This window comes from Pseudonaja textilis, chromosome 1 (genome assembly GCF_049901715.1).
Source record: "Pseudonaja textilis isolate UNSWEBS1 chromosome 1, rPseTex1.2, whole genome shotgun sequence".
Taxonomy (NCBI): domain Eukaryota; kingdom Metazoa; phylum Chordata; class Lepidosauria; order Squamata; family Elapidae; genus Pseudonaja; species Pseudonaja textilis.
In genome coordinates, this window is record NC_141990.1 from 261,648,372 (window position 1) to 261,661,538 (window position 13,167).

General features: G+C 39.9%; 1 protein-coding gene across 4 annotated transcripts in view; it reads left to right on the plus strand.

Moving 5' to 3' along the window:
• Positions 1 to 10,435, plus strand: part of LOC113440835 (zinc finger protein 862) — a 60,808-nt gene extending 50,373 nt beyond the window's left edge. For 2 of the 4 annotated variants that reach the window (XM_026707485.2, XM_026707476.2), the window contains 2 exons: positions 5,979 to 6,626; positions 7,325 to 10,435. In XM_026707485.2, the coding sequence (XP_026563270.2) occupies positions 5,979 to 6,626; positions 7,325 to 9,486 (2,810 nt within the window). In that variant the 3' untranslated portion in view covers positions 9,487 to 10,435. The remainder of the gene's footprint in view (positions 1 to 5,978; positions 6,627 to 7,324) is intronic. The other 2 variants (XM_026707491.2, XM_087921407.1) reach the window with 1 other exon arrangement.
• The last annotated feature ends 2,732 nt before the right edge of the window (positions 10,436 to 13,167 follow it).

Consider the following 13,167-nt stretch of genomic DNA (forward strand, 5'->3'; position numbering starts at 1 on the left):
CTGCAATCTGTTGAGTGATGCGGGGGGAGCTCATCCAAGGCTTTTTCACTGAATACCTCCTTTAAGTCCCAATATTCATCTGGAATTTTCTCCTCCCCCCTCAGATTCTCAGTGACAGTGGAGGCCAGCTCAATGGGATTCTTGGGTTTCAGTTGAGATTGCTCCTCCCCTTCTGGGGGTTGTCAGTACGTATGCGCAATGATCCCCTCCTCCAATTGACATGGGGGTTCCATTTCCGGAGCCAGGGCAAACCCAGTATTAGGGGGTGCTCCATCCCAGGAGCCACAATAAAACACAAAGTCTCTCTATGCTTCCCCATCGTCATTTCTAATGGTTCTGTTATGAAATGTGCAGGGCCGTCACCAGCTACTAATCCATCCAGTTGGCAAAAGGCTATGGGTGTTTTTAAAGTCTTTAGCCGGAAGCCCATTTTCTCTACTACCTCCGAGCTGATTATGCACCTTGTGCACCCAGAGTCTTAACAAGGCCAACATTTCCCCTTTGGCTCCCAACGTGGGCACCCTTAATCTCACTGGAATGGTCATAGGGCCCTTGTTTGGACTTACCAGTGAGTTGTCTTCCGATTCGGATTCACTCCCTTCAGAAGAGGTTGGAGTTCCCAGCTCCTCTCCTTTTGGAGGGGTGATCTCTACAACCTCTTCTGCTTTAAGCACTGTTTCGTGAGGGTTTGCTGGGTTTTTTTCAGGTTTTCTTCCTCCTCCTGGCGCCCCCTTTGGCTCTAGCTTGGCACGGCAGTCTGCAGCCCGGTCACCTTCCTTCCCACATCAGAAGCATGCAGTGGTCTTGGGTTTTGCTGCCATTCCTCCCTTTTGAGGTTTTAAGGCTTCTCGAAGGCTGGTGGGGGAGGACTTGCTCCAACCAAGGCCCCCCCAGTGTCTGTTTTAGGTCAGATCAATTTCCAACTTTGCTGCCAGCCCGTACCACAGCTGCAGCTCACTGGGGTCTCTTCTGGCAATGCAGCTTTGATATACATCTTCATTCAACCCATCTTTAAAAGCTTCTATCAGGGCTCCCTGGGACCAGTCTTGAATATGACACGCCAGCTCTCTAAATTCCTGGGTCTAGTCGGCCACTGATCTCTGCCCCTGATTTATGGTCTTCATCCTAATTCTGGCCTTACGTTCAGCAAGTTAGTCTTCAAACCTGGCCCGCAGCACAGTCATGAACGGGTCATAATTCATCAGCTGGGGGGCATTATCATTATGCAAAGTCACCATCCACTTTGCAGCTGTTCCCTCCAGAGCCCTTGTACAAATCTAACTTTGGCTGCTTCTGAGGAAAAATCCTCTCCATATTCCTCCATATGGCTCCAGACTTGTGCCAGGAAGAATCCTAACTCCTTGGGATTCCCCCCATTTTACTTCCAACAGAGGCACCTTTGGAGTTCTACGCCTTCTGGCAATTACTCCCCCTGCCGGGGGGCCCTGGGATGCTGCTGCCTGTTGCACCAGCCCAGGTTGATTTAAGGGGGTGGCTGCTCTGATTCTTCTGGCTGGGGCTGCCTCCCCCTCCTCTCTCATACCTTTGATCAGTTTGAGGTTCTCCGATAGCTTCATTTAGAAGATGCATGGCTTGAGTTAGTAAAAAATTCTTTCTTTCCTTCCCTTGCCATGGCTCTTCTCTTCCACGCCGATGGGTAGTGGTCACTCCTGGAGGAGGCTTTTCCTCAGGATCCTTCCAGCCGACTCCCTGGGACCATTTGGGTTTTACAGCTGGTTTTTCATCAAGACTTAATTCTGCTAACAAGTCGGGTTCCCCTGCCACCTCTAACAGCAGGGAATCTTGTCCTCCAGTCGTTCCCAGGTCTTCTTGGTCGCTGGCTGGATTTGACATTGTGTTCAGACCCACTCAGAAGAAAATTTATTAATTGTCTGGGGGGGGGCTGGTAACGTGCAGATTCAGAATAATGTCAGCTGGTGCTCCATCCAAAATCCAAAAAAGAAATACGTAGACTCCATTAATTAGAGAAAAGATATCTTTTACTGGAAATCAAGTGGTAGCAACACAAGAATTCTGAATCTGAGAAAATGGGCACGTAAATCACATATACAAAGTGATGGCAACGTTCCCACCCCCAATAGTTCAATTGGCTTATGCAATTAAAAGTTGTGTATATCATCATGTGGGCATCTCCAGGTGGTGATAAAGCCTCTGTCCATTGACCTTGACATATTTTGATAAAGAGTTGCAGCTGCGTATAGCATAGGATAGAAGCCTAAGCAAGAATCTCCACCCCCCAGCTTATACAGTTCTGTTTTGTAACACTTCCAGCTCACTTCCCATAACCATATCCCCCCTCCCCCCCATTACTTATGACAGATGAAAGATGCAAAGCAAAGGGAGAAAATCTTGAACGTTGACAATGTTGTTGCATCATCTAACACAAAGCCCTATGAACAGACAGACCAAATTGTAAAAATAAATGAAACAAATATTTGGATCAAATTCCATCACTTCTACCAAGCATCAGGAATAGCTGAACTATTAGCAGAAGTAGAATTCCAATTAGGTAGAACAGGAGTCCCTAACCACGGGTCTTTGGACCGACACTGGTCCACAGCATGCCAGAAACCAGACCACGCAAACAAGCAAAGCCCCATCTGCAGAATGCAGGCAGTACATGAAACCAAGTTCCCTCTAGTCCATGGAAAAACCTTGCCATGGCAGTGGTCCTTGTTGCCAAAAAGATTGGGGGCCACTGAGTTTTCAGCCAACAGAGAGTGTGTTGCAGTAGTTCAAGTGAATGATGATGAAGGCATGAATCACTATAGTAAGGAACTGTTGCCCGAAATGTCCCAACTGAAGCTGATAAAGGACCTCTTGGCTACAGCTTCCTCCTATTGTTCTAGCAGGAGCACAAATCCAAGAGGACCTCCAAACCAGTGGTGGGATCCAATTTTTTTTTACTATCGGTTCTGTAGGTGTAGCTTGGTGGGCGTGGTGTGGTTTGGTGGGTGTGGTGCTGTGGGCGTGGCAGGGGAAGGATCTCCATTCCCTCACTACTCCAAGGGAAGGTTACTGCAAAATCCCATTCCCTCCCTACCCCATTCTCCTGTGCAGGGCAATAAAAGAAGACCCAGATGATCAGTTGGGACTCGGGAGGCAGAGAATAGATGGGGTGGGGCCAGGTGGTATTTGCCGGTTCTCTGAACTACTCAAAATTTCCACTACCGGTTCTCCAGAACTGGTCAGAACCTGCTGAATACCACCTCTGCTCCAAACTATGGACATGCTTCTTCAGGAACAGTGCTTTCTAACTCAGAAATACTGCTGGAGCCACCAGAGAATCCCAATGGACAAATAGTAATTTTCCTTTAAGGTGACTAGAAATGTCCTTATCTGCAATGAGACTTCAACAACTTCTCTGAGATCCAAGTAATTATTCTGCCTGTGGCAGTCCAAGGATCCAGGAGGAGCAAGGATCTAGCTCACATGGCAGCAGAGGATTTCTTAGAGAGCATCCAATGTACTTCCTCAGAAGTCACAAGCTAAAAGAAACTCCCCAAACTTGGCAACATTATGTTTTAGTCAATACTCTAGGCTCTGCTCAGTATAGAATAACTCTGATAAACTTTATTGACAAAATATTGTGCTAATTTGTCACATTTCTGGGGGCTCTAAGAAAGCCAAGAGGTCATCTGCAATTGGTTGACAGAAACAGGTTGCTCAGGATGATTCATGATTTTTTTTCAACGGCATGTTGCCAACAGCAAATCAGGCCTTTGACAGATTTACCTATCAAATTGTCAAGAACATTCCAAGCATCCATTAGAAAACCAGATCCATGTGGTACTTGGGGTAGATCATCTGAATGGGTTCAGCCCTGTGGTGATCACACAGCCATCAGTCTCATCTGGACCAGGAAGTGATCTAACCATGCCAAAAAGCTGGTGGTAATTTTTAACAAAATTTTATAACAAAATCACATTATAGAGATTCTGAAGTAAACACAGGGACTAATTCATGTCAGTTCCATGATTTCCTGAGGAAAACTCATGGTTACCATGGAAATCATGAACTCCCAGCCTCCACCATATGAGGTATACATCATTTATTGTTAGAGGGGGGAAGGATTCAACTACCATCCTGACAGATCCAGACAAAATATTGAAAGGCTCCTGATGGGTATCACTGATGCTTTTTGACTTCAATCCAAATCTGCTTACTCCTGATGCTTTTTGACTTCAATCCAAATCTTCTTACTCCTTTCATCTGCCAGATCTCCTAACCATCCACAAACCAAACAGCTACTTCTGAAAGCTTGGTGAATCTTTCTGTACCAGGGCCCTTAAAACTATGCCAATCTTCCAGACTGATCCTTCCCTCATACATACCAAAACTATATCCAAATCTCCAAATATATTCATATTTCCATTTCTCCTCTTTCAAATCCACACTCCATCCTGCACTCTACCTGACATCATCTTGGAAACAGTATCCCATTAATAAGCTTTGCTACTTGAAAAAACTCACAGGTGATTCTGGCAAACTGAGCTTATTAACATTTCATCAACTTCCTTAAATTAATTATTTTTTGTAGCCTCAGGCTACATGCCATCATGGCTGCTAGAAATCTTAACATGTTCCCTAAGCCTAAAAGCAGGGCTTTCAAGCCTACTTTTACATCTACCATGTTGGAAGCATGCTATTTTTAAAAACTTTATGTTTGCCTGGTGGATATCTACAAGTGGAACAAAATGACAGTGTATGTGAGATGATTTCATCACGTAAATGCTGCAACTTACATACTTGCACCAGTTGTAATAAATATTAAGGTCACTGGTTTGTTACGGACACAACAGTTTTTAATTCCAAATATTATTATCCAGGGTTAAGATGGAATATAATTTTTTAATGTGAATTACTCTGTCAAACCTCAAAGAAATATTCAGATAGAAAGGTGTCACTTAAAACATTTGTCACATCCTAACCAACCCACCAGTTAGTGTCACACTCTGAAAACTAGGTAGGGTATGGAATTGACTGAAATCTTGCATATTATATGTATGATTTTTTAATTTCTGAATCAAAATAAGTCCTGTGCAAATTGATATATGCTTACAACAGTTTGGTCAGAAGTTCCAATGCAGCATCACAAAACCTGGAGTTGCAATAATTGCAAAGCAGTTTTCCTCTAGTGTCACAAGTAGATAAAACTATTGCAGTTGCTGAGGACTATGGTGCTAGGATTTGATGAACCACATCTATACTGTAAATATACTATAAGCACAAGTGTGTTTCTTAAATGTAATACAACAACATTAAGCAGTGCCTTGTTTGGAAAACAACCAAGTATTGATGCTTGGAATTATTTACAAGACAGAAGAAAGATAGAATCAAATCCATCACCTTCTGAATTTCCAGGTAAGGATATTTGGCTATTTTTTTCTAAATAACTGCTAATCTGCTAAAACCTCTGCTTTTGGCCTAAGTCCACACATTTAACAATGTATTACAACAAGCTATAGATCTCAGTCTTGGATATGACTGGCCTGGTTCTGTGATAGCGATATGGGAAATGAGATTGTAATTCCTGTGTATTCTCATGTCTCGTGTCATTCTATTATACAATAGAAAGGTCTATCAAGTTTACTGGTTTAACATGGAAACTTCATAGTATTGACATGATGCCTTTTACCAAGTCAAAGTTATCACTACATTTTCAGCAAGCTGAAAACGTCTATATTTTGTTTTAATTTCAATTACAGGTTAGCTACCTGTTACTTTAGATTAACTACCTATTATTTGAAGTGTATTGAAGCAAACGTCTGAATATTACCTAGATATTGTTTGATTTTCAATATTACCCTCCTTAGGGTGCCTAAGCATTTATTCCAGTAAATGTATTTATTGGTTATGCAACATGTGAAAAGTTTGTCCTACCTTTTTACTTTAGTTTTTGTGTCAGGGTTGTTGTAGTGCTCCCATGAATAATCATCTCCTGATTTCTTTTTTAGGGGACAGAAAATTACTAAGAGAAAAGACTGAAAGAATTATAGAAAGTCAAGAAGATGTGATCTACCCTCTTGAGCTCACTACATCAAAACCAGGGAAGAGTTCCTACAAACGTAGCTTTGAAGAAGGGATATCTCAATCCCAAACTAAGAAAAAGAAAATAGACCTCATCTTCAAAGATGTCCTAGAGGCTTCTCTGGAATCAACTAAGGTAGAAGATCATAAGTTCACAAAGAATTCTACCCCTTCCACTCGAAAATCCTTGAGATTCCAAGTTCAAGATGTCTCAGAAACGTGTGGGACTAGTGTTCAAGACAGTTCTAATCACAGTAGACACAGAAATGAGGGTGAGTGGAAGGTCCCTCATGGTTCTAACTTTACCACGTCCAAAGAAATTGGCTTGCTGGAAGAAGAATGTGAAGAACCTTTATCATTTAAAATGAACAGCCCCACTGATCTGTCTCTGGTGTCAAATCAAGATGATGCTCTCGAACTCCCAACAACTTCCTTGTGTCCCAACTGCATACGGCTGAAAAAAAAGATTCGGGAATTGCAGGCTGAGCTAAATCTGCTAAGATCTGGCAAGTTAGCTGAGCCATCTCTACTACCTCCTCAGGTACCTGAGTATCAAGCATTTTCATATCCCACTGGTAAGTTACCCAAAGTAAAAGTGCTCCTTAAACATTATACTAGGAGATGTTACATTTCTGAGGTCTCATGGTTGGATCTTACGAAGCACAGACTTAATTCTCTGAGCAATTTGGGGTATTATTATTATAATTTGTAATTATAAATCATCTTTCTTTTTTATTGTAATATGTTCATTTTCAATAAAAACATTGCAGCGAATTGGTTTGCTATATTCTTTATACATTACAGGAGAAAGAATCATGGCTGTCATTTTGAATGCAATTTAGAAAGTATGTTTGGTTTCCTATGTGCTATGTGAAATATACTGGTTCATATGTATGTGAAACATATAAAACAAAGTTTACATTTTATGTAGGAACTTACTCTTAACTTAGTTGACTTGTGTATTTGTTTGTTCTTTCATTTCCTTCCATGATACCTCAATAGTTCTTGTTATAATATGGTAGCTAGAGTACTGCTGAGGTTAGGTTTTACAATTGCTTAGTTTTAAGAAAATTAGGACTTTAAAAAAAAGTACTGGTTTCAAAACATTTATAAATCAACCTTACCCCCAAATAACATGTTCATTTTTGTTGAAAACAAGGGACATCTGTAGATATGGATGACGTGTTGTCCGATTACCTTACTATTTTATGTTGTTTTTTAGAACTTTGTCTTAAATAGTCTGTAATACTTTTTTTGTTTGTTTGTTTGGCAGCTTCAGAAAGCATCATGTCTGTTCCTACCATAATGGAAGATGATGATCAGGAAGTAGATTCAGCAGATGAATCCGTTTCAAATGACATAATAACAGCCACAGATGAGCCTTCCAAGATGTCTGCTGTCACCAGAAGGATCCGGCGGTTCAAGCAAGAGTGGCTAAAGAAGTTCTGGTTTCTGCGGTACTCTCCTACGTTGAATGAAATGTGGTGTCATGTCTGTCGGCAGTATACAGTACAGTCTTCTCGAACGTCAGCCTTCATCATTGGCTCAAAGCAATTCAAGATCCACACTATAAAACTTCATAGCCAGAGTAATCTTCACAAGAAGTGCCTGCAGCTCTACCGGCTCAGGATGCATCCAGAGAAGACAGAAGAGATGTGTCGAAATATGACTTTATTGTTCAATACAGCCTATCATTTAGCTATAGAAGGCCGGCCATATTGTGACTTTAGACCTCTTGCAGAACTACTGAGAAAGTGCGAACTCAAAGTGGTGGATCAATACATGAATGAGGGAGACTGTCAAATCTTAATTCATCATATTGCTAGAGCTCTTAGAGAAGATCTCATTGAACGGGTGAGGCAGTCTCCTTTCCTCAGCATCATTTTAGATGGGCAGAGTGATGATTTACTTGCTGACACCGTTGCAGTTTATGTACAGTACGTCAGCAGTGACGGACCTCCTGCCACTGAATTCCTTTCTCTCCAAGAACTGGGATTTTCTACAACAGATAGTTATGTTCAAGCATTAGATCGGGCTTTTTCATCTCTGGGAATGAGGCTGCAAGATGAAAAGCCAAGTGTTGGTTTGGGGATAGATGGTGCTAACATTACTGCCAGTCTAAGAGCAAATATATACATGACAATCAGGAAAACTCTGCCTTGGTTGCTCTGCTTACCTCTAATGGTACACAAGCCACACTTGGAAATATTGGATGCAATTAGTGGGAAAGAACTACCCTGCCTTGAGGAACTAGAGAACAACCTGAAGCAGTTACTCAGTTTTTACCGTTACTCTCCCAGGCTGATGTGTGAGCTAAGGGTCACTGCTGCTACTCTCTGCGAAGAGACTGAGTTCTTGGGAGATATTCGAGCAATCAAATGGATCATTGGGGAACAAAATGTCCTCAATGCTCTCATCAAGGACTACCTGGAAGTAGTGGCCCATCTGAAAGATGTCAGTGGCCAAACACAAAGAGCAGATGCTTCTGCTATTGCCTTGGCTCTCTTGCAATTCCTTATGGACTATCAGTCCATTAAGTTGATATATTTTTTGCTTGATGTCATTGCAGTCCTTTCACGACTTGCCTTCATTTTTCAAGGTGAATACCTCCTTATATCCCAAGTAGATGATAAAATAGAGGAGGCCATCCAGGAAATTAGCAGACTGGCAGACTCTCCTGGGGAATATCTACAGGAATTTGAGGAGAACTTCCGTGAAAGCTTTAATGGTGTTGCTGTGAAAAACCTACGGGTGGCTGAAGCCAAATTCCAGTCAATTCGAGAAAAAATATGCCAGAAGACCCAAGTGATTCTGGCTCAAAGGTTTGAACCTCGCAGTCGGGCATTTGTGAAAGCGTGCCAGGTTTTTGATCTTGCAGCTTGGCCCAGAAGTGCAGAAGAGCTTATGAGCTATGGCAGGGAAGACATGATGCAAATATTTGAACATCTGGAGGTGGTGCCATCTTTTTGCACAGAAATCAGCAGAGAAGGCATAGACACCAGAGGGAGTTTGCTCATGGAATGGCGAGAACTCAAGGTGGATTATTATACCAAAAATGGCTTTAAAGATTTAATCAGTCATATTTGTAAATACAGACAGAGATTTCCTCTTTTAAATAAAATAATCCAGATCCTCAAAGTCCTTCCCACTTCCACAGCATGCTGCGAAAAGGGAAGAAATGCTCTTCAGAGAGTGCGCAAAAACAATCGTTCCCGACTTACTCTGGAACAACTCAGCGATCTTTTGACAATTGCTGTAAATGGACCACCTATTGCCAACTTTGAAGCCAAACGGGCACTAGACAGTTGGTTTGAGGAGAAATCTAGCAATAGTTATGCACTGTCTGCAGAAATGTTAAGCAGGATGTCCACCTTGGATCAGAAACCTGTGCTGCAAAGCATGGACCATGGATCAGAATTTTATCCTGATATTTAGCAAGGAATGCCTCTTGTTTAGAGAACTGGTTATTTTTTTTAATCAATACTCTAGGCTTTGGTATATTACACATCACTCACTCACACACATACATACATACACACACACACACACACACACACACACACACACACACACAGATGCACATGTATGATGTAAACTCTCACTGAAAATGTAAGCTGATATGATGGAAGCTAAGAGGAACACAGCAACATTTACTATGTACTGACATCTTCAACTGTGGCAGCTGCAATGTAGGTGGCAACCTTTCATTTTTCAGAAACATGTACTGGGGCCATAGTCTGCATTATCACCCTGACTCAATTTATAAGCTAGACATGGCAGGCCAATGTCACCCTACGTCTCTATGCTTTATGTGTATGTTTGTTTTTTTACCTCTCTAGTATTTTCCTTTTGTTAGTCAGCTATTGAGCCATTTTAGCCCTTTGCTTATCATCATTGGGATTTCTGAGCCCTGTGCACAAACATCTTGGAATTTGTTTCTAACTTCTCAAGGTCATCTAGGTTAGAGTGGATCCCTCTGGTAATCTGGTTAATTTTCATGCTATTGTCAACTAGCCAGAATACTTTTTCTTAGCATGACACATCAGTGGGCAGTTCCGGTGTTAGACAAATGTCCTGTGAAAACTCTACTAACAAGTTCATATATCTTCTTACAATATTGATAGCATGTTCCTGTGAAAATAGCATAATTCAGATTAGCGAAATGGGGGGTGGTGGTGTTTTTGCATTTATATTTTTATATAGTGGGAATAAGAAAATTGATTAAAACTCTTTACTGAAAACCCAGGCTGCTGTGGAAGCTAGATAGCCAATGAGTCAAATCCTTTTAGAGGATTTAGACTCCAGGGCTTAAAAATACACATATGCTAATTTTATGTTATTTATACTTGGTCTTTATAATCATAAACTGACTGTGTTTTCTGTTTGTTTGTTTGTTTGTTTGTTTTTAATAAGTGAAAGAAATACCTGCTTTCTTTGTGTGGCAGGATATATCAATGCAAAATTCATCTTTATTGCTTAACAATTCTCAAGGTTCTTTTCCTGGTTCACATATCCTTCTTTTACTAACATTTAAAGTTCCATTGTGTGGCTAAAACAAAAACAGAGTATTGTGCATATACCTGTGAAGTGTGAACTTCCTTCAAAGAGTGCATAGTCTAATAGATAATGTGGATTATGAGATTTGGAGCTAAAATAATACATGCATTCTGAATAACTTTTTTTAGCTTAATAATTCAGGATTGTTTATGATAAACAAGCCTCCACACCTGTTCGTGCCATACCCTATACATAAAGCAGTGTTGCAAAGTTATAGCTGTATTAGATGATCACAGAAGTGAAAATACAATTTTGGCTGCAGGATCTACTAGGGTAGCATGTTTCCAGAGGGACTAAACTCATGCCAGTTTGCTTTTTTTTTTCTTTTTAAATTCAGTAAAATGATGTCAGTTACACTGAACCTATCCATTTTCCTTCACTCCATTCCCATTTTCTCCATCTTCTTCCGGTTAGTTTTGGTGCTAAATTTCTCTGGAACCGTTGCTGCTAGTAGATAGTTTTTCATTTATATAACGATATATTGCGTTATTTTTAAACAATATGTTTTCAGTCATAATGTAGCATGTGGTTAAAACAGTCTCTCTCAGGACATATCTACACCGGGCATCTTTTCCAGTATCATTTTTGTTTGTTTGATTTTAATTTGTCTTTTGATATTCATTGTTCCAGTAATCACCCTGCCTTAGTTTTTATAAGTATGTTATTGTTATTTGCAAGATTTTAAGCTTTTTTTAAAAAAAAAATCTTGACCTAGAGTATAAAAGAAGAGGGCATCATGCCTCCCTCCATGCCGTCTCCTAGGATTTGCAAATCAGCTGCAGTTTTCAGGAAAACGTGTCCAGTCAGAAAGGGAAAAATAGCTGAGGTCTTTATAATAATGCACAAGATTTGCATAAGAAAACTTTTAAAAAATAAATAAATAAGGAGATAAAGGAAGAGCAGGGATGGGAAGTAGACCTTGGGGTTTGGAATGGAACAATCCTTTGTCCAATCTAATTGCAAAAAAAAAAAAAAATGCCCCTTTGCTAAGGTGGTTACCAACTTCAGTCTGGGAAGAAGAAACAGGAAGTGAACAACTAATTGCATCCATCACAGAGGAAAAGGTGTGGAGTTGAACAGATGGATTTCTACCTTTAGTCACTTCCACTGCCGAAGGCTCATGCGCTGCCTTCTCATTCTAAGCACTCTTTCTTTCTGCGTAACAGTGAAGCACATACATTTGCCCCTGTTCATTAGTAACTTTGCAGATGACATTATATTGGACTTAAGCGGTTCACTTTCTCCAATGTCATGTATTGGGTGATAACAAATACTGAAATTGATAAAACTGATAAAATGATGAAATATCAAATGTGAAATGTTTTGACCATTTGATTATATATAAATTATTTTAAGCATTGGGGCAACTCTCATGGTTCAGAAAGCATTACTATGACCGAAAGCGCCTCTTATGTGTAACCAGTAAGAGAAAAGCCTTGTAGCCCATGGTTCATACCATTAAGGAAACAATTCGCCCTGGTTGCCGATAAGGTGCTTTCCAAAAGGCAACTTGACTTGACTTTTCTCCTTGAAAACATTTCACTTCTCATCCAAGAAGTGAAACATTTCTAAGGAAAAACTAAGGAAGTCCAATTTGCCTCAACCATGATCTGGATGAGTGAAACACAAAATTCAATTATCTCTAGGCTATGTAGAGAAGATTCTTTGTCTAAACGGACAGTAGAATGAAGGTTTGCAATGCTGTAGCAGAGTGCTAAGAATAGAAAAACATTTATGTATCCTTTTTTAAAAATCTTCCTTGCTAAAAACCATAGAAATTTAAATTTTAGGCTGTGCTGTAACTAAATCAGAATATGATGCAAATAGCATTTTAAAAGGATCTCTTCTTGCCTCCAATAAAAAAAATAATCATGCACAATTCAGTCTTATTAAATAAATGATGCTTAACTTTGGCTGCATCTTTCAGATGTTTTCTGACATTGCAATATTTTAAAGTTACTTCCTGCTCATATATAATTAGTTAATATAATGTGTGGTCAAAAATTGGGTTATCTTTTTTTTTTTTTTCAGTCATACTTTTTATGCTACAAAAAGGGTTTCTGTAGCTGGGCTCAGGAATTGTTAATTTTTCTTATATTCATAGTCCAGGTTCTTAGCATTTGGAGAAATTGTAGGCAGTGTTGTTTTACTTCCAAAATGTAATCATAAGTATGACAGCATCATTAAATTCCTATACACCTCTTGATATCAGGTGAATGATTGTCAATTATTATGGCTAATTAAATGGATAAAAGAGTTTCCTAAAATAAAATAATGGTTTGGTTGCAATCAATTCTATTTCACTGCTGTCATATGTAAGATTTAGTAGCATAAAGATAGATGTATTCCTTTTTTGTCATATTAAAATTGAAAGTATAATTATTTGGCAAATCTTCCGGTGGAGAAGGTAATAAAAGGGATTATTGATTTGTGTGGTAGAACGTGATATGGTGACGTAATCATCTATCTTTAACCCTAGATCATATGAAAAAAATTCTATTTAGAATTATTGAGGAGGTGGGAGCAAGGGGTTTTTCGGTATTATCTTTTCCCTAAAAA